The 24,647-nt window shown below is 38.8% G+C and overlaps 1 protein-coding gene across 1 annotated transcript; it reads right to left on the reverse strand.

The window, feature by feature from the left end:
• Window positions 1-2,138: 2,138 nt before the first annotated feature.
• LOC139462434 (uncharacterized) lies at window positions 2,139-24,451 on the reverse strand. Its single transcript, XM_071244143.1, has 12 exons — window positions 24,404-24,451; window positions 22,471-22,552; window positions 20,511-20,590; window positions 19,241-19,478; window positions 18,475-18,577; window positions 16,302-16,379; window positions 14,779-14,846; window positions 14,347-14,387; window positions 12,693-12,765; window positions 11,876-11,947; window positions 11,083-11,228; window positions 2,139-10,813 (listed from the first exon to the last, which is right to left on the reverse strand). The coding sequence occupies exons 2-12, from the start codon at window positions 22,535-22,537 to the stop codon at window positions 10,622-10,624; spliced, it is 1,158 nt and encodes a 385-aa protein (XP_071100244.1). The 5' UTR covers window positions 22,538-22,552; window positions 24,404-24,451; the 3' UTR covers window positions 2,139-10,621.
• Between the last annotated feature and the right edge of the window lie 196 nt (window positions 24,452-24,647).

Consider the following 24,647-nt stretch of genomic DNA (forward strand, 5'->3'; position numbering starts at 1 on the left):
CCACTGAAGGAAAGGACTTTGCTGTCGGCACAGTATAAGCAAACGACTATGCAAAGGGGTCGAGGCAGGTTCTTGGCTGGAAGGCTGTTGTCGCCGGTTCCGTCGGTGATAACAAAAATGTTGAGTTTGTTTTGATCCAGAGTATTGCTGGCCAACCGATGATGTTATTTGCTGGTTCGAGACGGTTCATATTATAACAAGGATCTGTTTGCCGGTGAGTGACACGTGCTGCACGGTTTGTGTTGGCCGGCAGTGCTGACTTACTGCTGCGGAAGGACAGGCTGCGCAATACTTCTCGGGAGCCACCAACTGATTGGTCGGACATGAGTGATTAAAGCAACGTCGGCTCTAAGTCACATTCGGGACCGCCTCCGTGTTCTAGTGGTAGAGCGTCCGCCCGGAGATCGGAACGTCCGGGGTTCGATCCCCGACCGCGTCATACCAAAAGACGTTAAAAGATGGTACTTGTTGGTACCCTGTCTGGCGCTCGGCATTAAGGGGCTAAAACAAGGACTGGTCGGCTCGGAGTCAGTATACTGTGTCTGAGTGGGGTATTCATGTTCAACTGCGGCATGGTATTTCAGTGTGCTAGCACTATAAATCGGCATCAGTCCGGATTAGTACAAGCAGCCACACAAACACACACACGTACATGCACGTCGCTATATAAGTGCAATAATCTTGGACGCGACGTTAAACCCCATTTCACCTCACCTCACCAAAGTCACATTCACAGACATCACCCTACATATTCAGCTCAAATCAGAAAAAACATGAATTTTCACCCCAAGGACAATGACTCCCCTTTACTATGAGTTTGGTTAACGCCACTTTTATCAGTTGGTTGTTTAACGCCGCACTCAGCAATATTCCAGCTATATGGCGGCGGTCTGTAAATAATCGAGTGATTAATATCATGAGCATCGATCCACGCAATTGGGATCATGACATGCATCAACCAAGTCAGCGAGCCTGACCACCCGATCCCGTGAGTCCCCTTTTACAACAAGCATAGTCACCTTTTACGGCAAGCATGGGTTGCTAAAGACCTATTCCAGCTCGAATCTTCACTGGTCACTTTGATCAGTATTTCAGTTTTAGCAGGGCATGTCAACATTATGTGGGAAGATAGCTAAAATGATTTTAGAAGACGTTTACCACGATGGTAAAACCCACGAGCACGGTTATTATGCCGATACATCAATCATAATAATGATAATAATAATAGATAATCGGAAATTGTAACCAGAGATGATACCATTCTGTAGGTCATGAATAATATCCCACTCAAGACTCCGAGCCGACAAGTCCTTCTTTGAGCCCCTTAATGCCGAGCGCCAGGCAGGGTAACAAGTAATACCATCTTTTCACGTCTTTGGTATGATGGCCAACCTCCCGATGAGAAGATTCTAGCTTGCCTATGAGATGCAAACGAGTTGTGATGCCCCTTTCTACAATGCAACTGCGAAGTAGTGCTCGACTGCCTTTGTGTTAGGTTTAGCAGTAGCGAGAACTAAGATCTGATTTTAATGAGATTGATGTGATATTACTCTGTGAAATTATGTACAGGAATTCGTAGCTGTATACAAATACATGTATTTTTTATTGACCCATGTTGCAACATGGGTAAGAAACGTTTATTTGTGCACAGCTACAAATTCCTTAAGACTTTTGCATGATGGGATTTCCTGCCATGGCACCAGGATCCACACAGCTCTACATTCCTGTTTTTCATGTGTAGCACATAAAGGCAAACAAAAGTTTGTAACTGTGATCATGTTCTTATTTCCAATATTTTATAAACGCTTTGAATATTTATAGAGTGTGGGTGCTTAACTGGCTTGAAGATGGAACATTAATGCTTGCTAAAGATTTCTAGTTAATTTTCGGTTTTTGTTTTTTCACAAATTATTTTCATTCCACAGCAGTGTGAAATAAGGATAAGAGGAATATATTTCCTCTACTCATACATATTTCTTAAAAGGGCTTCAAGCCACCATCCCTGGTCTGTCTTGACAAATTTAGTGGTTTGTTGTGTACAGTTAGAAATTTGATCAATTTTTTTACTATTATGATCACAGTTACCTTTGCATTTGAATATACAAGAAGCCCCCGTAAATAATAGACCAATCAATAAAAGTCATATGTTTATTCAGTGTTGTCCAACATCCTATTGTGATACAAAGTGAAAAAGAACAGCATCTCCTAAACATGGAAGCCTGTTTGACAAGTAATGGCAGTCTGGTGTATCAAATAGAAAACATGGTCTTATCTAGTTCACGACTGGAGTCTCTCACAACAAGTTCTGTAGAAACAGTTGTTAGGAAACCATCATGCTAGATGCTGTGATATGTTACATCCTTTCTTCTGAGCAGCAACGACTAGAGGATGATAATCACTTCTCTTGCTGATGACACTAAAATATCCCTTAATGCAAATTCCATAATAAGCCGGATAAGCAAACATACTGCAGCTACATTTAATCTTGAAAGAATACTGACATCATTATTCAATCATTTGTAAGGTCAAAGGTCTCTTTATCTATATTTAATTGGTTTACTGGATAAATCTTTTAAATGTAAATCCATAATCGTGAAAGTTTGGTTGGCAGATCCGTAAGTAAAGGTAAGTGATAAAATGAAAACCTTATGTCACTTACCTGCAATTCTTAATTTTTTAAATGTATTCTAAATTACATTTCATAATATTCATATTGATCTAATAGGTCAACTAGTTGTATAACATGGTCATTCAGAAATATGTATTTAAACATAATACATCCAAAATATTCAACTGCAGCCTTTAATGAACTGACTGCATTGTCAACTGGTCTTTGTAAACAATCACTGCAGGCAAGTCAGTGTGAATTATTAATCATTGTATTCTTGAGGAATGTTACCAAATAACTGAGATTATCATTGAAATCAACAAGAGGTTTTGGACTGTGTAGAAAAATGGTGGGAAAATGTAACAGTTGAAAACAGCAATTTGATAGTGTGTATGTATGTGGTGCAGCTTTATCACAATACATAGTAATCTCATTAAAATAAGGCCTTCTATTCTGATTTACTACTTCCATCTGGGAGAGGTATCAAATCGGATTAACAGGTCTGCTTTTAATGAGATTGGATTCATAGCACATTATGGTTATCTTGTATACAACTAAAAAAAGGTAAGGACAACTCAATTCTTTCATGTTACTACAGTTGACTGTAGTTATAGGAAAGAATTGGATGGTCCTAACTTCATTTTAGCAGTATATAATAAAGACTAACACGGCCATTAGTGCTAGCCCTTCTCATAAAACTGTGCACATCAGCCAATCAACATTTACTCTGTAAACAACATTGCAAAAACACACCTGCTCAAATTCAGGAAAATACAATCATAAGAGGTGATATTAACTTTCAGACTTTCACTGGTACAGATGAAATATGTGAAAGAAACAGCCTTAACTGAAAATAGAAAGTTAAGTTGAATAATATTTTGGTTTTCGAAATATAAATGAAAAGTGTTGTGAATATAATTAGAATAAGAAAAAAATATCAATAATGGCAATACTGGCGTCCCAATACCCAATCAACTAGATACTGTCTAAGGCATACAAAGCCAGTTTGATACAGTGATCCCTCGACTTAACGCTCCTCGATGTACCGCTACTCCGGATGCACTGCAGGATAAACCTTGGCTTAATTTACACATAGTATTTTTATTTTTTTACGCATGCATTTTGAATCATCGTCCACGATCAGTGTCACATAGATCTAAATGTCCCATGTCACTGTGAAATAATTGTGCCACTGTTCCATTCACTACCATCATTACGTAATGTGAACCTCAACAAGGAATATCTGTACAACGCTCTTTCCTAGAACGCGGGGTCGGTTTCTTGGACCCTGATGACAGCAGTATATCGAGGGATCACTGTATTATGTTTATCACTGTTGTTTAAGTGAACCTCAATCACAATGGACCACTGCCTAATGAAGTTAAACCATTCTGCAGAGAGGAAGATGAGTCTGTACAAGGCGCATCTAGCATGGAAGCCCTTTACCTTTGTAATAGCCTTATCTTGAAAGGGTGGTCTCAACAGGGACAATGCTAGAATTCTCACTAGATGACAACATACTATTGACAATATGTGGTGCAGTATTGTCAGACTTTGGATGGAAGCATGTGTCTATGGCACAACAATTTTGGTTTGCTATAAGTCACACAAATATATACAGAACAGTATATTGAAGAGTACAATAAATGCCACACTTGGAATAGGAACTCTCTGGACAATCTGGTCTACACCTAAATCTCCATGTTTCACTTAGCACTGGAAATACTACATCAATACATCCCAGATAACTTCGGCAAACGCTTGTTAACTATTTTAACCAGGTAAACTTGTATATTAAAGAGTTAAGATTAAAGGGTCTAAATGATCAGACAGAAAGTTTCCCCACGAATGTGGAAGTAGTCGTGAGTGTTCACGTCATTTCAAGAACTCCTAAGAAACGTATGAACATCAAATTATGTCATTCACACATTTATGAACGTCAATTTCGTGGCCATGTGACTGACCTCTCGTCCTATATTGTGTAAACTTCAAATCAAAAAATTATTCTAGTTTAATTATAAAACTTGTCAAGATAAACTTTATGAAACATAACTTTAAGCAGGCACTTCTTGTATAATATCACTTATAATATCAAGATCCAAAATAATTACATCAAGGATGAGATTGCAGTAACTTTCAGAGAGAGAAATATATTCTAAAGTGTACCATTCTTGTTCCACAGTCAGCATGTATTCAGTTACTATGGTTATAAGCGGTATCTATAATAACTTATTCTGGATTGATATCATTATTTGAACAGATTCAACCAAGCCAAATTATTTATTACTGATTTCATATTTGTCAGCACTAGCTCAATGTTTGCCACGGTTACATTGTAGGAAAAGCCATAATCTTGTCCAGAAAGAACCTATAGGGTTGGAGTGTTATAAGTATAATATTATGATATCTCATAATGCCCTAGACCATTGTCATTAATCATCAACAGTATTTGTTCATGCACTGACACAAAACACGACAATAATAATGATGATAATGATCATTGCAGTAATCAGTAATAATAAAAACAATGTACACTGGCAACAGACTTCCCACCCTACACCTTCGAGCAACCAATGTTTGCTGCAATACAGGAGTGGGAAAACATCCATCAGTCCATCCACTCATCCATCAACCCACCCAAATTCAAACAAATATATTTTGGCAATGATAATAATGCAATTGCCACAAGTCTGTGTTGAAAAGTACAAAACAGGATAAGGAATCTAATTAAAATCTGAAAGCATTTCAACCAAATAGAACCATCAAATAGTAAATATCTTCACAACTGCACACAGCACACATTAGCCAAGTGACACAAGCCACTTATTGTGGTTGTCAAGACTACATGTGGAGATGAATTGTGATGAAATAATTCAGACACACAAGCTTTAGGCAACAGGGTGAAGCATTATTCCGACATGGAGGAGCAAGTCAGCAAATGGTCATCTTAAATCAAACAACATGGTACCCCTTATGAATAAAAACATTCGATCCCCCATGATCCTCAGTCTTCAAGAATGTGCGATCCTTTCTCTTCAAACGGTGAGCGATTCCTCAATCTGCAAAGGATGAGCGAACCTTATTCTTCAAAGGGTGAGCAATCCTTATTTTTCTAGGGTGAGCAATCCTTTTTCTTCAAGGAGAGCGATCCTTATCCTTCAAAGGGTGAGGAGGTAGGTAAGGAAGGGTCTTTTGGGGTTCACTAAAATTGACAAATTATAAACTTGGGGAAGATTGTTTTAAAACTGGATTTGTTTTCACAAGTCTACAACTTTTTCAGGCTGGTTGTCATATGAATTCTTACAAAGAATTTAGGGACAGGTTTCCTCTCTCGTCTGTGTGACAATTAAATCTATCTTCACCACTATCGAGTCAAAGTGAGAACAGGGTAAATTGTGACATGACAAGTGAATAATGTCCTACCAAACACCTGACACCCTTATAGGCCAGCAAGCCAATATTCATGGGTGTTTACAAAGTGGTAGCTGACCAATCGAGAGCTAGATTCTTTAACAAATACCGGTAATGAAACTGATGCCCACATACACTAGGATACCAATACTGACTGTGCTTAGGCTTAAAAACAATAGAACTGGTTCTTAGGCAATGGCTTTTGAAATTATTGTGAGTGTGGGGGCGGTCTGTTGTTTTTTATTTTGTTAAGCTAGTGTGTAACCAAATTTTGTTCACAATAATTTAAGGGAAATCATGTTCTTGGGTATTGTATCATTTAACTGCTGGGGTCGTGTGTTCGAGATGCAAAATATTTAATAGATTTTGTTTTTGAAAATGGACATAAAAACGAAACATGCGCCAGACTTTATGATGACGCAGGCCGTGCCTGAGAACCAAGACTATTTTTTTTAGCCTTACATGAGACACTAACTGAACAGTGTAGAAAAACACTGTCAGCCAACACTAATTTTATAACTCCACACAAAAGTAATTTGACATCTTTGCCCATAAAATAATAAATATACATCTCAGGTCAAATGACTTGTATTCACTGGTGTATTTGATACATGCCTCCTTCTTCAGGTATTATCTACATCATAAGACATCTCCATGTTGTTCCTCTGGAACATGAACGACTTCCCATACAGTTGCTGATAATTCTCCTTCACAAACCCGGGCAGTCGGGTAGCCTGAAGGTTAAATTGTTCGTTCACCACGCCAAAGACCCGGGTTTGATTCCCGACATGGGTACAATGAGTGAAGCCCACTTCTGGTGTTCCCCGCTGTGATATTGCTGGAACATTGCAGAAAGCAACGTAAAACCGTACTCACTCACTCACTCCTGCACGAACCACTGACCAGAAACAAATATGAAATGCCCCATACAGTAGGTTTGATTTAAGACACTTATCATAATCTCTGAAAATAATTTCTCAAGCTACCTATGTCTACAAATTGTCTCTTCTGTTATGTCATGTTGATATTAAGGTATGTTCTTAATTACACATGCTAACAAATAGATTATTTTCACATAGCACTGAAAACCAAAAACAATTCATAAACATTCAATCAAAACATAATATGAGACCATTACACCATCGAAGCACCTTGCCAACTGGAACAGATGTAACAAGCACCATTGATTACACAGTACTTCATGGAAAAATATTGTTCACAAATCCTCACCTCATCGTAGGTCATTAAGATATTGCTGGAGGCTAGGGTTTTTAGCACTACAACCAAGTTCAAATGGATTCGGATAAGTCAGAAAGAGATTGTAGCTCATACCCCAGTAACAATAACTGTTATCATGGTTGGGCTCAAACTACTCCATACACTCTATGGGGCGGTGGAGCAGCCTAGTGGTTAAAGCGTTCGCCCATCACACTGAAGACCTAGGTTTGATTCCCCACATGGGTACAAGGTGTGAAGCCCATTTCTGGTGTCCCCCGCCGTGATATTGCTGGAATATTGCTAAAAGTGACGTTAAACCGTACTCGCTCACCCCTACACTCTGCAAATAGTTTCATCGCCTAGGTGCACAAGCAGCTGATGTGATGTACACGATGTAATAACCATGGTAACAAATCATTGATGCAATGACTATTGTCCACATGTGATACCTTTGGCGACTTTTGGGAAAATATCTGCCATAGGCCATAGCACTGTACATGAGGGCAAAAAAGTCAATTTTAGTTAAGTCATTAAGGACCGTACATCATTATAAGTAATAAAATCAATGTGAAGGTCACCATATAAATTCACACCAAATGACAAAAGCCATTCAAAATGATGGTGCATCACTGGCAACCAAGGTAAAACAACAACCCAGTATTTATACGATATTATACATGTTTTGCAGCATTAATACAAAATATCAACATGGCTTATTCAAGTTTATCCAGGGCAATTTGGAAATCGTGCATGTTTAAGGTATTAATTACAAATTTTAGGCAGTTGACAGTCATTGTCATTTGTGCGTGTCTTTGTGTACTTATTTGCCTTTTGGCAAAAGTTGTCGTCATCACAACAAAATACAAGTTACAAATTCGCAATACACTGATATTCACGGTTTTAGAAATAGAAAACTTTTCAACCTGTCAATAGGATAAACTCCACAGCAACATCACAGATCCATAGAAACTTGACAGCTACAAAGCATAAGTATTAAACAAGCATTCACACCTTCATATTGACAAAGCAAGCAAACAATTAGACTGAAATTTTATAGGTGCATGCAAGTCAAACCACCACGTCAAAATATCCATTATCATTATCCTGGGCCCCATTCCACAAAAGCAATCTGCACTAAGATGACTGCAACTCCCGTTTATACTACAAAACATTTGATATGGATATTCTGAACATAGGAACTGAATGTGAGTGATTGGCTGCTTGGAGATGGTGTCATACAAATAGTATCCTATATTGCCATACAACTATATTTGAAGTCAATAACGATGATAAATGTAAGTACCATATATCGCTGTCGATAAAGCAGCCCCATGTATAAGGGGACCCCCCCTGTACAAGCCTAAAAAATTGATGCTAATTTATATACACTGTCTATAAAGCGAATCGGAATAAACTCAGCACCATGCATACACAATCCCTACATTTGCAACAAAAGTGTGTTTGTTTTCACAGAAAAAAAATTACAACGTATCCCTTCAGGGAATTCTGGGAAGGGAACACATCATTACACATAAACTTGGTCAATACAAATTTGAAAATAGCCCAGTATCCCTCGCAAATATTAATTATAATTACTTTTGACAGTCGAAGTGCTAAGATGACTGCAGCTCCCATATATTTACTATCAACAGTCCCTAAAATGGCTGATGGGAACTAGATTCTGTATACCTCTGGTCTAGCAGACATGCACATTTGTCACGGAATGACTATTCTCAAATAGCTGCAGGACAATATGGACTAAATGCAGGACACATCACACATTATCAAACAATTTAGAACTTTGTTTGCTCTTTCAGATGGGTCTAAGACAAAACTGGACCTCATCTTAAACCCTGGATAAAGTCACAACAGTTATATACAAACATAATGTGTTGGCGACTCCCATACTCATTGGTTTCTGACGATTAAAAGAGTGATAACAAATAGCACATTCCTCACATCTATGTACATGGATACTTCTCAACATTTGCAAAGGATCACACCTTTGACTACAGATGACTTTTGTTCCTTAGCAAATTTTGAGTAGTATATAAACAGCAGGAACAATCAAACATTGGCACTTGATGAGTTCTAAAATCAGTATGACAATCACCGATAATAGTGATTTCACACTGACTCCAATAATGCTTCATTACATCACTAGGTTCAATACTATACAGCAATCTGCATCATACAGGAAGTGACTATTTTCATAGAGACACTGCTCATCTATCTTGATGTGTGATCATGATTAGTTGTTGGACATTTGTGTCAGCCCAAAATCTGTGTCCAAACAGCTTCAGCTGAAAAAAGCCACTTGCATTTGGTGGAAACGGACACTTGGAGTCGGTAAAAACGGCCATAGCAAATTCAATGTAAACATTATTAATATCAAGACACCTGAAACTAAATTTTATAAATGAATGTTTGACGAAGACAATACAAAAGGTCTTCTTCCCTTATCTCAGGCTTTTCTTCAGATGGAATAATTTGAGAGCTAAATCCAAGAATAGGTTTGCTCACTGCCAGCATCGTCCTCAACATGGCCTTTCATTGGGTATACAGTTACACAAACAGCAACTATGGTAACAAGCCCCCATGCCCTGTTTCAACCTACCAGTGTGCACCAACCTTTTCATATATACAGAATACTCATATCCTGTAACATATATCATGGATGGATGCTCCTAGTTTATGATACAATTTAATGAACGTGAACTGTCTAGTGGCTATAATCTTCATCCCTGTGGCGTATTCACCAATTCACCGTTTCTATGGTGACTGTTTATCTCCATATCCAAGTTATGACCCAAATCATGACTGAAGCTATGACAAATGATGTTCTGCATTCCAAAAGCTAACAGATCAAGATTTGTCTTCACAGAAAACACACTCCCATAATAAATGATGAGACGGATCCATGAGTCAACTCAAAAACATAACCCTACAAAATGTACTATCATCATATTTGGACACCCTCTCAAATGATAACTTATGTTATCCATCCAAAGGGCTTGTATCAATATCTTTAAAAAAAATGACTACCCTCCACTGCAATAAATGATATATGTTCATGAAATAATTTTATACTTAGTTGACACTGAAAAGGGAGATAACTCACAACCAAATACTGAGTCTTATATTTTGTGAGTGCCTAGCGAGGACAACGCAATCTCTGTATGCCAAGAGATCGGATGGAATGAGTCCACAGAGACTGCATCCCTACTAGTTTTTGAAGAGTCTCAGAGATCTATGAAAGAGAAGCATACTGTAACTTGTTCCTACACTGACGCAACCCGTTAGTGTAACACCTTTTCGATTACACAACACTGTTATTGTCAACATCAATCCTTAAGTAGCAAACAATGCACAGTCATTCCAGATTCACTTCCTACGAGAGACCGAGTCAGTTGTGTTGAGCCTCTGTCGTGGTCGCTCAGCGTAGCGTGTCATGGCATCACCAGTGTTCAGACGAGGACGTGGACGTTCACCAAAGATGTAGCGCCCAGTGTCGGTGATGCTCTGAGCCAGTGCTTGCATGTTGGCTGCTATCTGGTCTGGGTCAGCTGGGGTCACCTGAGCAAAGATGGTTACCATGGTAACAAGTTGAGTGAGGGGATAATTGATGCTTCAAACTGGCTTGTCAATGATCAAGTTTGCCCAAACAAACCAGTGATTAATGCAACAGACACTATTATCATGATTATCAGACACAAAATTATCTATACTTAGAATTAAATTCTTGATCACCACAAATCATCACATTTAGTTATACCATGTACTTTCAGACTTCTCTCGACCAACAAGTAAACATGGTAACATTACTTTATTCCCATCATCCTCACCTCTTCCTCCTCTTCCTCCTCCGTGCTGGATGACCTTCGACCTCGCCACATGGGGACAGAGATTGGTACTGATGTGGAGTAGAGATCAGTTTTTCCGCTGCCAGATAGAGTCCGATTGTGTGACGAGCTGCTCTCAGAGAGTTTTCCTGGTGGCAAATAATAATAACAATAACAAGGCCTACTTTTAAAGCCTCTTTTCCACTCACAAGGCTTAAGCTCTAAGCACAGTAATAAGATTGAGAAAATAAGAGAAAAAGTCCATGAAAAATGTAAAACATTCAACAGCATATTTAATAGTCAAAAGTATTTTCTGAACAGTGATGCAGAGATCTTGACATGAAATGGAAGACAGTTCCAGAGATGGGCTTTGTGGAGTTTTAGAGCTTAAAATTTTCTGATCTAAGTGTTCAAGGAGGAAGATATTTATCAACAAGATTAGACAGGCATACTGGGGCAGCTGAATGGAGTCAAAGTTATCTGAAGTTGATTTTAGCCTCTACATGTATGTATGTATGTATGTATGTATGTATGTATGTATGTATGTATGTATGTATGTATGTATGTATGTATGTATGTATGTATGTGAGTGAGGGAGGGAGGGAGCGAGTATGGTTAGTCGCCTCTCATAACAAGCATAGTCGCCTTTTACGGCAAGAATGGGTTGCTGAAGACCTATTCTACCCAGGATCTTCACGGGATATTTCACGATAAGATGATATGAATGCATTTTTCAACATTATTGAAACATCATGAACTTAAAGGTTAAATAATGGGAGAAACACACCCCACTTACCAGGCACATCATCATCCGACTCATAGAAAGGCTCCTCGAGCTCCGGCTCCAACTCATCCAGGTAGAACAGAGCTGGGGAGACAAGGAGATACCAGTACACACTACCACACAAGGAGCATATGTGCCCTGAACTGATTGGCATTTCATGATTCTCTTCATGTCTAAATGCAGTCTTTAATAACTGTTGATGCATGTGAATTAGGGAGACGTTAGCCGAACAGGTTATATGTGAGATTTATGGTCTAAAAGTTATTGTATATTGTTGCTTATAAATCAAGTTTTTGAGACCGGGACTCGGATTGTAAAACATGGGGTTCCATTTTAGAGTGAGTGAGTGAGTGAGTGAGTGAGTGAGAGTGAATATGGTTTTACGCCGCTTTTAGCAATATTCCAGCAATATCACGGCGGGGGACACCAGAAATGGGCTTCACACATTGTACCCATGTCGGGATTCGAACCCGGGTCTTCGGCGTGACGCACGAACGCTTTAACCACTAGGCTACCCGACCGCCCCCTATGGGTATCAAAGGAAATGATTTGCTGTTCATTCACACCCAAACCGTTAGACAGAAGCATGCTAAGATTAACCCTACAACAGAGAGACTATAAAAGTCCAGGCTACCCGACCGCCCCGGTTCCATTTTAGATGGAATCAGAGAAACAAGAGTCTTCAGAAGATGACAAATCCCCCCAGACCCCACAAATTTGAAAGAAGAAATCATCTGACTGTTACTGTGATGACAACTTGATATAGTCTAAGAATTAAAAATGCATAATATCTGATAATGTACAAATAACTATGACAACATCCTCCTACCTTCTGAGTCAGGGTTCTGATCATATTCGCTATAACACCGTGTCTTGGCACTACTGCGCCCTCCAACTGAAGACTGGAAGAGAAGAACCATGTCACTACCATGACTACAGCATTGCTAGTTGTTTCAGTACAGTTGCTTTATCCTGCAGAGCAGTGCAATGTAGCATGCCACTTCAATGCTTAAACATGATCAGGCTAGACCAATTTAATTCTTTGTTTTATGTTTATGGAATATTTTGCAAAAGTACAACAAAATGAAAAACAATACAAATGCTATTGTGACGGATAATAGGATTTTCTTACACATGCTAAAATATTCTTTGCGGCCACCAGTCAAGAGCTGGGATTTGAACCCCCACTCTCAGAGTGAGGCACCAAATGTGTATTGGCACAGACTGTAAAGTTTGTTTTGTTTGGATTTTCTCGTTAAAACATATTTCAATTGAGGAGATTAATACAGGTAGTATGAAATTTACCTTGACCAAAACAAATTAGTCATTTTGCCTCTGCCAATTGTATCATACCTTCATGTTATTATGATGAATGACCCATTCACCACCATAGCTTTGTTTTGATTCCTTTCGAATGACTCCAAAAAAAAGAATGTTCAATCAAATTACCCTGTTCTGTCATGATCGAAATAAGTAAAAATATCACCAGTATTCAGGTCCTTTGTTGTGATCCATCTCAAACACAACTAGGAATGAGGGCTTTCCTCCCTGTCTTAACACTCAAGAAGAGACCTTTGCTTTCTGATTTGATTACACATTGAGGACTTGAACATGTTTAACATGATTTTCAATGTGGATCACATTCAGGAGAGGCGTTTTGATTTATTAATGATTTCTAGATGTTTGTTTGTTGTTTATTCCCCCCTCAGTAATATTCTAGCTCTATGACGGCAGTCTGTAAATAATTGAATCTGGACTGGACCAGACAATACAGGGATTGACATCATGAGCACAGATTTATGCAATTGGGATACCATGACATGCATCAACCAAGTCAGCAAGCCTGACCACCTTATCCCGTCAGTCGCTTCCTACAACAGGCATGGTCGCCTTTTACGGTGTAGATTAGGCTTAAAAAAATAATAGTCTTGGTTCTCAGGCACTGCCAGCATCATCAGAAAGTCTGCCGCATGTTTCATTTTTATTTCCTTTATTAAAAAAATATAAAAATCCTAATACTTAAAAACAGTGCGATCGAACATAGCAAACAGTTACTTCCCTTTAGATGTGCCCTGCTTTACTGCACATCTCGTGTTATGGTCATGGTAGCAATAGGAAGTTGTATGCTTGTTTACGTTTAACCCTTGCCTAGGTTAAAGGTACACAACTGTACATTAGGTTACATACTAGTTTAAACACACAAAAAACACTGCCTGGCTGCACTTCAGTTTCCAAAGTCATTTTGTAATTTTGTTAAAGCCTTAAGAGCAAGAGGAATTCTGTGCAAAGTTGATGATAAGAAATATGAGAAGTCACCTCTGCAACAAAGCTTTGGGGGTAAATAGATCCTGGGTGTGTGTTAAAACAGAATGGAGATAATATATCCTGGATAACCGGGGATGGACCTGCAAACACATGATGTTTCTCTCCTAAGTATCTGTATGTAATCGTTGCTAAGTTGTTCGACAATGTTATTCACTCACTTTGGCAGGATTGGTTGTGGATCTGGGGGATCTAGATGTTTCTGAAACAAATAGAGATTAACGTCTACATTAATGTCTACATGACAGACAAAGTAAGTAGATGTTCTAATTATGAAATAATCATTTCCACATCTCTGAAATAAACTAATGCCATAATTTGTCAATGATTAGGACATTTCCAGCAAGGAAATAAATTATCTCATAAAACACACTTAAAAAAGAACTTCTATATACAGTAAACTACGGTTATAACAAACTCAAAGGGACCACTACTTCTCACTCGTTATAACCATAGTTAGTTACAAGCAGATGTACACCATATATACAGCAAATGGACGGGACCAAGAAACAGTTAGTTATATCCGTCAGTTCGTTATAAGCATGTTTGTGATAATCGTAGTTTACTTTACATGTATTTAATCATAATCATACCTGAAGTCTTTCCAGAGTTGTCTCCCCTGTCTGACTGCGGCACATCGTTGACAGCCTTCATCAAAAGGCTGAAATTTGAAACAACCAATTAACAAACATTTTACACTAAACACATACTCAAAAGGTGAGGCTAATTTATCCTGTCCATAAGGCAATTGTTTCTAACACTTCAAGTGCAAAAATAACAGCACTAATCGTCATACTTTAACTCCAAAAATAAACAGCGCTATTATCATGATTATCGTAGTAAGTGATTTGGGTTTAACATGTTTAACGGCGCTTTGAACAGGATTCCAGTTCAATGAGGGAGAAAAGCTTCAAGTGATGCAGGTCTTAGACATTTCCCCGCTTTGGTAAAACGCATGAGGATGGGTATGGTGCTAGAAAATCAATTTGAACCCACATTCATAGGTTTCAGGCATGCGTTAGGGGCGCAACTCTCCAAGTCAAATTGTGTGGCCTTAGACCCCTGTGGCCCCTGTGACTATTATAGGCAATGTGAGATGTATTATGGCTTCAACATACATTTTTGCAATGGGAATATGTGCTGAGTGTTTATTTCCAAAAATTTAGTTTTCGACTTGACATGTAACCTTTGACCTATTCTCCAAATGCAAATTCACTGATCACGTTAAAATCAGAGATGCTGCTTTACAATGTGGGGTTGCATAATTGTGAAGTCTTCATGCCAAAAATTCTTGGGAAAACTATACATCAGACAATTCCACAAATTCCCTTGTACACGATAATTAACATATACTGTCCATTTTTCCATGAACACATAAACATTCATACATACAAGCAAGACATACATTCAGACCAGGTCAGGTTGTCTCATGCTTAATAAATTAAAGAATTGGTTCTCAGGCAATGACATCTGAAGATATAGTGAGGGTGGGCGGTGTTTTTGTTTTTTTGGCTTGTTCAAACTAGCATGTAACCGAATAAACAGTGTACCAACAACCTTGGAAAGGGTCTCCCTACATAAACAAGCATACAAACTCCTATTGCCGCCATAACCACAACACAAGATGCAGAGTGAGCAGTGCACATGTAAAGGGAGGTAACTGGGTGCCGAATTGGATCGCAATGTTTTAAAGTATTAGGATTTTTTTTATTCTTTAAATGGAAATAAAAACAAAACGTGCTGCAGATGTTCTGATGATGCGGGTGGTTCCTGAGAACCAAAAATATTATTATTTTTAGCCTCCTCATGAATTGGTACCTATGGTTTGGTTTGCACTTATTGAGCATGCTGTGCTGTGCATCGGTGCTATAGCGACATGGCTTTTCATTTCCAATTGTTGAACACAGGTTTTGTAATGAGGGTAACAAATTGGTATATAATTTATGATGAAATAAATCAGATCTACAGCAAGTAACACAGTGCAGTGTTTAATCTTTTACACGCCATAGGTTTTCTCTGTAAAATGTGAATCAAGGGACACATAAAACCCTTTAACGTGAGGGTTATAACAACAACCCCTTACTGTCTAATGCCGTCATCATCTACCTGTACTTACTGCAACATCTGTGCTTTCTCCTTCTCGCACCTCGCCTGGAGCTGCCCAAACAACGTCCTCTGCTCATGCTCAAAGTTCCTGAAACAAGCATTTGGAACAGCTACAGGGGCTTCAATGCAAGAGTGACTGTGTTTCACATCACTTTTAGCAATATTCCAGCTATATCACAGCAGGGGACACTCCTGCCTTTTTGCACTGACCACCACCGCTGTCAATGTGACCTTGATGACTCATCACCTTCCTCACATCACTGCCTGTCGCCAGAGCTTAAAAAACATACTTTTGAGGTTTCTGAAGCCAAAGTGGGGAGGCAACTCTGCGACAGGTGGGTCCTTAAACGTAGTAATGCAGGATAAGTATACAAATGTTAAAAATATTTAGATTTAACTAAAATGTTTTACTTATCCTGCATTACTCCTAATTCATCGGTATCGGACGGTTTGGAGGTGGTAACCTTCAGAAAGTCCAAAACCTCAATAATTCACACCCCAAAACAATGACACATGTTGGTCAATAATCTGTGAGGTGGAAAAAGCTCAGAAAAAACGCCATATCGTTAGGGTAGTTCAATCTTCTTATAGAAGAAATGTAGGAATTAAAGGGTAGATCCCGATACATATTTAGTTATAAAGAAATACCAGCTTAACAGCTAATTCTTTACCAACTAAGTCATCAAGCCAATGCCTGGTAGAAAAGCATGGCTCACTTTCTTCCACTGGCCGAATCTCAGTGACTTTTGTGGGAAGTAGACTGGTTCCGTATTGGACAAGTTCATTATTTGTGATGAGGGTTTGTTACCTGCTGGGCTACTACCAGAGGGTCAAAACTTTGCACACCTTCGACATCCTCGAGAGTCACATCGCGAAAATAATGACTAGCAAAACTGTGTCAGACCTCCAAAAACATCCTTCCATGATTATTTTAATAGAGCAGTTACTATGTAACGCCATGGTCGAGGCTAACGCCCTTATCTCATGAGGATTATTCGCTCTTGGGGTATCAAATTTGGCGATGTCACAAACCTGAAGGATGAGTGCGCATAACCATAGAGATATGGTGTTGCTACTGACTTCGGCCATGGACGTAGGAGTTGTGGGTATTAGGGCTGGTATAAATAACCATTTCCTCGAGCCACGGCAGATGAAAACTCAAAGTGCTTGCAGTGGGCACCCTCATCTTCTACTCTTTGATAAGGGTGGGATCGTGCAGGAACGATCGGGTTGGCCTTGTAATTGAGTTTTTGCTATAAAATCCCAGCACAACCAGAGATGTACCGCTCTGTGCATACCATGCTAAAAACGGACCTGGGTGATGTCGACTGCATGTAGCTCGCTTGGCTAATGCCAAGAGAAATATTGTTTTCTGGGTAAGGTCATAAAATGAGGATGTATAGAGGGGCTCAAAGGGGGGGGTCCTCGCCAACCTCAAAGTACCACATTCAAGTCCCAAGCAGGGGGACAGAACTTGTTGGATTCCTATGTTGGATTTTAAAAGTAGATGTTGCTACCCAATCGGGTACTTATTCCACAGAGGAATCGCCATTCTCCCCTAGACGGCGATCAGCTTCTGCTCCGGTAGAATAGTCCCCTTTATAAGAAGGCTTTGATGACCCGCTGCCCAGCGATGTAAGCGCTGAACCAGAACGCACAAGGTCTAGGCGCTAACACTTGTGCCATGGCTGCCGCATCTGGTACATATGCATGCCGCATAGGCGCAGGCGCAGGCGCAGGCGCAGGATACAGGTGTGAAAAAAACTGCTGCCACTTGTACTGCATAAAGTTTTGCATCCAATTAGTGTTCTGGAACGGAGGCAACACAGATTCTCACTGATAACTGTACCACTATATCTTGCTTGCTCCTCGACCCTTGAAGTTCCGGGGTAGAATAGGTCTCAGCAACCCGTGCTTGCGGTAAAAGGCGACTATGCTTGTCATAAGAGGCGACTATGCTTGTCATAAGAGGCAACCAATGGGATCGGGGGATCAATCTCGATTACTTGGTTCATGCATGTCATCGTGTCCAAAATGCATGGAGGACTTAATGATGATCACTGGACCAGACTAGATTATTTACAGACTGACGTCATATAGCTGGAATGTTGCTAGGTGTGGAGTTAAACAACAAACAAAGCACACGCTTCATTAGGCTGCAGAAATACTGGTAGTATCGTTACCTGATGCGTTCCTCCATGGCAGACTGTTCTTGCTCAACAAAAATGTCCGCCTGATCTTCCACAGTTGAGACCCCTGATGCCAGAGACTCGTACACAGACCCATCTGTAACCAACGCAACTTACATGTTATAGCAGGGGCTCTATAACAACTATAGTTTTGATCTGTAGCCTCATGATGTTATGACCTGAACACAGACCCATCTGTAACCAAGGCAACATACACATTATAGTAGGGTTTCTATAACAACTATAGTTTTGATCTGTAGCCTCATGATGTTCGAGACCTGAACACAGACCCATCTGTAACCAAGGCAACATACACATTATAGTAGGGTTTCTATAACTACTATTGTTTTGATCTGCAGCATCATGTTGTGACCTGAACACAGACCCATCTGTAACCAAGGCAACATACACATTATAGTAGGGTTTCTATAACTATAGTTTTGATCTGCAGCATCATGATGTTATGACCTGAACACAGACCCATCTGTAACCAAGGCAACATACACATTATAGTAGGGTTTCTATAACTACTATAGTTTTGATCTGCAGCATCAGGATGTTAGAGACATACAACATAATGTTATAGTTGGGAGTGTTATAACACCTACATACTGTACACCATTGATCTGTTTTACATCATAATGCTGAAAACTCATTCACAGACCCACCTGTAACCAAGGCAACATACATGTTATAGCTGGGTTGTTTTAACAACTGTATATACAATGGCATGAATATCTAGTCAACTATTCATAATCACCTGGCATGGGAACGTCCTGGAAGTTGTGATTCTGCATGACGATGTGGTAGACGAGGGAGAAGTCTGGGGACCGGGTGAGGCGGAGGAGGACTGATGGGTCTGACTCCAACTGGAGGTTGATGAGCACGGAACGGGTGTCCGACGTACGAATTGCATGGGTGCGCCAGTTGCAGTTGACGCACTGATACTGCACCCATCCTGAGCTGGTGCTCTGTCGGTGCAGCAGGTAGGACTGCTCCTAAGTCACATGGACAGCCAATTAGTTTACATGGTTAAAGCTCCAGTTTGGTATTCTTTCTTACATTAACATTGAGGAACACATGACCTATACATTCTATAGTGATAATCAAATGTAACATTACGGGCATTATAAAGAATGGTACTATAACCAACTACCTCAAGGTGATACTGTCCTCAAAAGGCCATGCTAGTTAATATGAATCAGATCCAACAATGTTTGGCTACTGACTTACTGCAATGACTGAAACTAGGTTAAATATTTACATCTAAAAATGTTCAGAAGCAGCACAAATGCAGTTGTTTTCAAGTGCACTAAATTTGTAATGAAACCAACTAATACTGCATTGTAAAAGGTCAATTTTAAACTTGATAAAAGCCAATCTGCACACAATATTTCCAAACTTTTTAACAACACTAGACTCGCCTCATTGTGGCATTGAAATGAACATTTTACCATCAAATGAGAGCAAATGCATGAATCAGTGACCAGCTAAAAAGCTAAAAAATGAAATGGCCTTCATTCAATCCCACAAAATTGTTCAATTTACACAATTTGGAAAAGAAATATATTTGGATTCCACCAAATCCACACAATGAAAAATGTATCCGGATTCTTTGGAACACATTCTAATCAAAATGTATCATGTTGATCATCAATAATCACTTTATACTCTGCTCACTATCTGACTGAAAACTTGCCTTCTCTCGGCCACCATACACTGTGATACATTTACATGATCAGAAGATAAACAATGATAACTGCTTTGGAGTGTTTGACATAACATTAACAAATGCAAGTGATTCTGTGGCATTTTATTGGCTAATGAAGCAATTCCTTGTGCATTTGTGCTTCCCCAAACAACAAAATAGTAAATATAGGCCACACCCACTAACCATGCTAACAGACTACCCTTTGCCTTACAGTGTGAACATTTGGCATCACATGTATATCTCCATAAAAGCCAAAAATATTGAAGTCAATTCTTAAGAAGAGCTGATAAACCAAACATGTCTGATGTTGGATCCTTACTATGACAATGCCTTTGTCATCCAGCATTGCCTCTGCAACTCTCCGACCAAGGAATGGTTGTGAACCATCATCACCAATATCTGAAACATATGATACTAGGTAACCATGGTTTCAAAATAGCAAGGTAGCTCATGTTTTTAATTCAGAGGCTTTCTATACTTATCATAAGGACTGACTACTGATATGGATCATAGAGATCGATAATCACTTAGAGCATGAGAGATCGATAATCACTAACTACATATCGATTAATTATCAATAAATATTGGAGAAGTAACTTCAAGCAAATATGCATGAAAATCCTGAAAGAAATCAACATATTTCACGCTACTGGTGAGCAGTGACACATTTATGCATATATTACTTTGTAGACATTTGGGATATAACAAAAACAGTTGCTTTCCATCTTCGACAATTGTCAGGATTGACAACAGCAGAGCTCCAGATAAGCTGTGTATCTGCGTAAAATACACATCAGAAATGCAGAAATATGCAGTAAAATAAAAATACAAGCGTATCAAATACGCAACGAACATTACAGATACGCTACAAAAATAAAACTTATGCGTATCATCAAAATATTGTGAAGTAACCCTGCGTATTCGATTAGCAAATCAGCAACTTAATTTGAAATTATAAACAGGCATTCCGTCAACCTTGCCAAACTTCACGATGACAGTTACATCATGATCATTTGCCATCACACTTTCTTGTGGAAGTATCGTGGAATTTTTTAGTATAAAGCTCTCGAACCCACACGACACCAGTTTGCAGGGACTAGATGAATAGTGTTTTTAAATATTTAACTTAAATACCCACATGTGTAAAAACTAGTGGGTAACAGAAATTTGAATACCCAGATAGAATAACTGCTACCCAATGATTTTAAAATGCATGGTTAAAATACCCACAACACCAAAAGCTTACTTTGACCTCTGCAATAGCAAGTCTGTTTCGTTAAATCTGAACTATATTTCATCACAATAATTTATGTACGTTATTATCAATGACAATTTCATATCGATAATTGTTAATTTTTCTTCCCACTAAAGATAATTGAGATTATCAATCTTTTTAACCAGCCCTACTTATCACAGCAACTGTTTGAGCATGCTGTGTGGTATGAGTTATGATTCTTCAGTAGGTGTTTAGATCAATAGATATTCTCTTACTTCTTGCAGCAATCATGGCAACATGATGCTCAGTGTTAAAAATTAGGGGGATCCAGCTCCGCTTTCCTTAATAAGGGTATCAGTTTAACATGTTTAACCATGTTAATGTTGAACACTGAACTCAACATGTTCAACAGCTAAATAAAACATTCTAGTGAGAAAAATAAGAGGAGCCTTGAATAGTTTACTTAAGCTTTCATAATGTGGATAGTTAAATAATTATGAAAAACATACCTTAACAATAACATGCTTAATACATGTAAAAAATAGTGTGGTAAAACAATTCAAAGAAATCGTGCAACATAAATGTGTCAATGGACAAAATATGTTGTCAACATCAACAAGTCTCAGTGAAAGGTGATCAGCGGTTATTCCAGCATCCCTTTACCTTTCAAAAGCTGAGAAACATCATGAGATCATATACATTGAAAGAGGACAGAAAGGTTATCATGAACATTGAACATGATCTTACTGTACATGATCATGAATGAGTGAGTGAGTTGGGTTTAACGCCGCCTTTAACAGTATTACAGTTGTATCAGGGCGTTTCAGCTTAATGTGGGAGGAATGCCTCAAGTGATGCAGGTCACAGACGTTTACCACTTCGGTGAAACCCACGAGCACGGGTATGGTGCTCACAAACCTAGAAACATAATCTGGGCGAATCATAGGTTCCTGGCATGCCCAAGAGACGAAACTCTGCACAGTGGCGCCTTAGACGACTGGGCCACCCGTGCCCCCTGTACATGATCATGATGAACAGTGATGTAATGCTACAGTTCACTTACTGTCAAGTGGGTGGATGTCCCTTGTATGGATCTTAACATTCAAGCAGCCACAAGAGTACACTGACATACTGATACTGTAAACCTGATAAAGAAAGAAAGGAAGTATGGTCAGTTTCTGTAGTACAAATCGGTAGGAATTTAATTATTTGTCATTGTATATCATGTTAATGTAATGAAAAACTTAAGAATTGGATATTAAAGGGTTGTCATTCATGTTATTTTAGGGAACATTGCGTACACAATCACTGTGAATGATTTTCACATCAATGCATCTGTGTCTAAAAATGATACGGTATATACTACTATTACTACTGAAAAGATTTCTTTCATATTACTTCAGTCAATCTGTCATGGCATGTCAAATTAATTATTGAACTATGAAAGAATCAGATGGTTCTTAACTTCTTTTGAGAAGTATATGTTTTCTTGTAGTGCATGAGGCAGCAAGAATTCCATGAAGTAAGCATGACAAGAGTAGATGGAAACTAAGTAGCTACAGGACAGGGTTCGACTCATCTGCTAGGTGAAAATTTAAAGACTGTAATAGTCATGGTAGTCAGCAGGTCAGGATAACAGCATACACCAATGGAGGAGTATACAACCCAACCAAACATTACAGATGCAATTTCCTCATCTCGGAAATGAGTAGTTGAGTACTACTGAAATAATAAATTTCATGATGTCACATGCTGATCGGGGTAACATTACTGTTTGGGTTGTTGTACTTTGATTGATGTATTATACATGTATGTGCTTATCAGGTGCAGAGAAAATGTCCCCATGCAAAACTGGACCCAGACCATTTTCACTCAAATTTGGGCCCATTTGCTCCAAATTTTCTTGGGCCATGTTTGCATAGGGCCATTTTCTCCATAACCCGTGCTTATCCCTGACCTGAGAAGGGGCAAGAAGTTGCCCTGAAACATTCTGTAGATACAATATAATAGATGCTGTCCATAATATTCCTTGTCATATGTAAATCTAACTTCTAAATGCCCATAACATACATAAACCATTTGTAAACAAAGAGTGTTTGAAAGAAAAGAGATATATAGAAATTATGGGCAGGGCCAAATATAAGTGGGAGACAGGTCAGGAGAACAAGAGATTGATTTTAGCAAGCCTATACCATGAATAAATTGCTGACCATCTCAACATGCTCAATTTTTGTTTCTTCATGTATCTACCCCTGCAGGATGAAAGTGTAGACAGTATTCTGATCATCTGCATGCAATTAAGTTTTCTTTTTTATAGTATGTGAAGAATGTTTTTGTGGAAATTTCCCCATGCCAAATTGCGGCTCCCAAATTGCATATTTAAAGGAACAATTTAAGTGATAAATCAAGCTATACACCATGTATCATGTATAATCATGTATACCTGTATGTATCTGACTGGTAAACAACCAAGCTGGGACATTAAGTCAATTTTCGATGTATCAAAGTATCACTACTTATATAATCAGTAGTTACAAATGATTTATTGACATTAATTCGTATAATAGCCACTGACGATGAAACGACCCCAACCCATTGTCTCTTCCTAATCCACCGAGCACCGAGTTTTGACTAGCCTAAAAAAATTCGTCTATCTCACGGAAGGAATTCTGTCATTATTCAGCAACGGTCTAATCGTGTGACAATAGTGCAGCTTACCATGACGTATTAACAGTATAAAAGTATATACAGGCATCCAATAAACATCGTAACATCGGGTTATCGTTCACTGAATTCTGGGCAAATCAGCTGTTTGAACGGTTTGACCTCATTTGGGGGAAATTTCCCGGGTGCGAAAAGACTACCAGTAACGTATCGATGCCCGAGAACAAAACTGTGTAATTGTTGAATTTAGATAAGTGTTTGACTGTGCATAACTATCTGCAAGATACGTGAGCTGTCACGTTACATGGAACTATGAAAACTGACTGTCTTACCGATAAACCTCAGCGCCTGACAAAATAGTTGATGACAGATGTCATGTGACCTATCCATCGATGTTGTACTAGCAGAACAACCACTTATATAAATGCTTTTGAAAACCTATTCTCTGGAAAATAAAGAACAGTACTTAATGCTGACAATACACAGACAATGAAATAAATAGTAATTATAGTGTTGTTTATAAAAAAAATCTCAAACATATGATATTATTAATGTTGGGATTTAAACAGGAGATTA

Source organism: Haliotis cracherodii, unplaced genomic scaffold (assembly GCF_022045235.1).
Source record: "Haliotis cracherodii isolate W230 unplaced genomic scaffold, xgHalCrac1.p SCAF_15, whole genome shotgun sequence".
Classification (NCBI taxonomy): domain Eukaryota; kingdom Metazoa; phylum Mollusca; class Gastropoda; order Lepetellida; family Haliotidae; genus Haliotis; species Haliotis cracherodii.

What these genes read in the sequence shown, in the direction of transcription:
- LOC139462434 (XM_071244143.1), bottom strand. Translation starts at nt 22,537, where the DNA reads ATGTCAGTGTACTCTTGTGGCTGCTTGAATGTTAAGATCCATACAAGG. An exon ending in ATGACAAAGGCATTGTCATA is followed by an intron (nt 19,479 to 20,510) that starts GTAAGGATCCAA and finishes CATGTGACTTAG; the next exon opens with GAGCAGTCCTACCTGCTGCA. An exon ending in CCACAACCAATCCTGCCAAA is followed by an intron (nt 12,766 to 14,346) that starts GTGAGTGAATAA and finishes CTTCTCTTCCAG; the next exon opens with TCTTCAGTTGGAGGGCGCAG.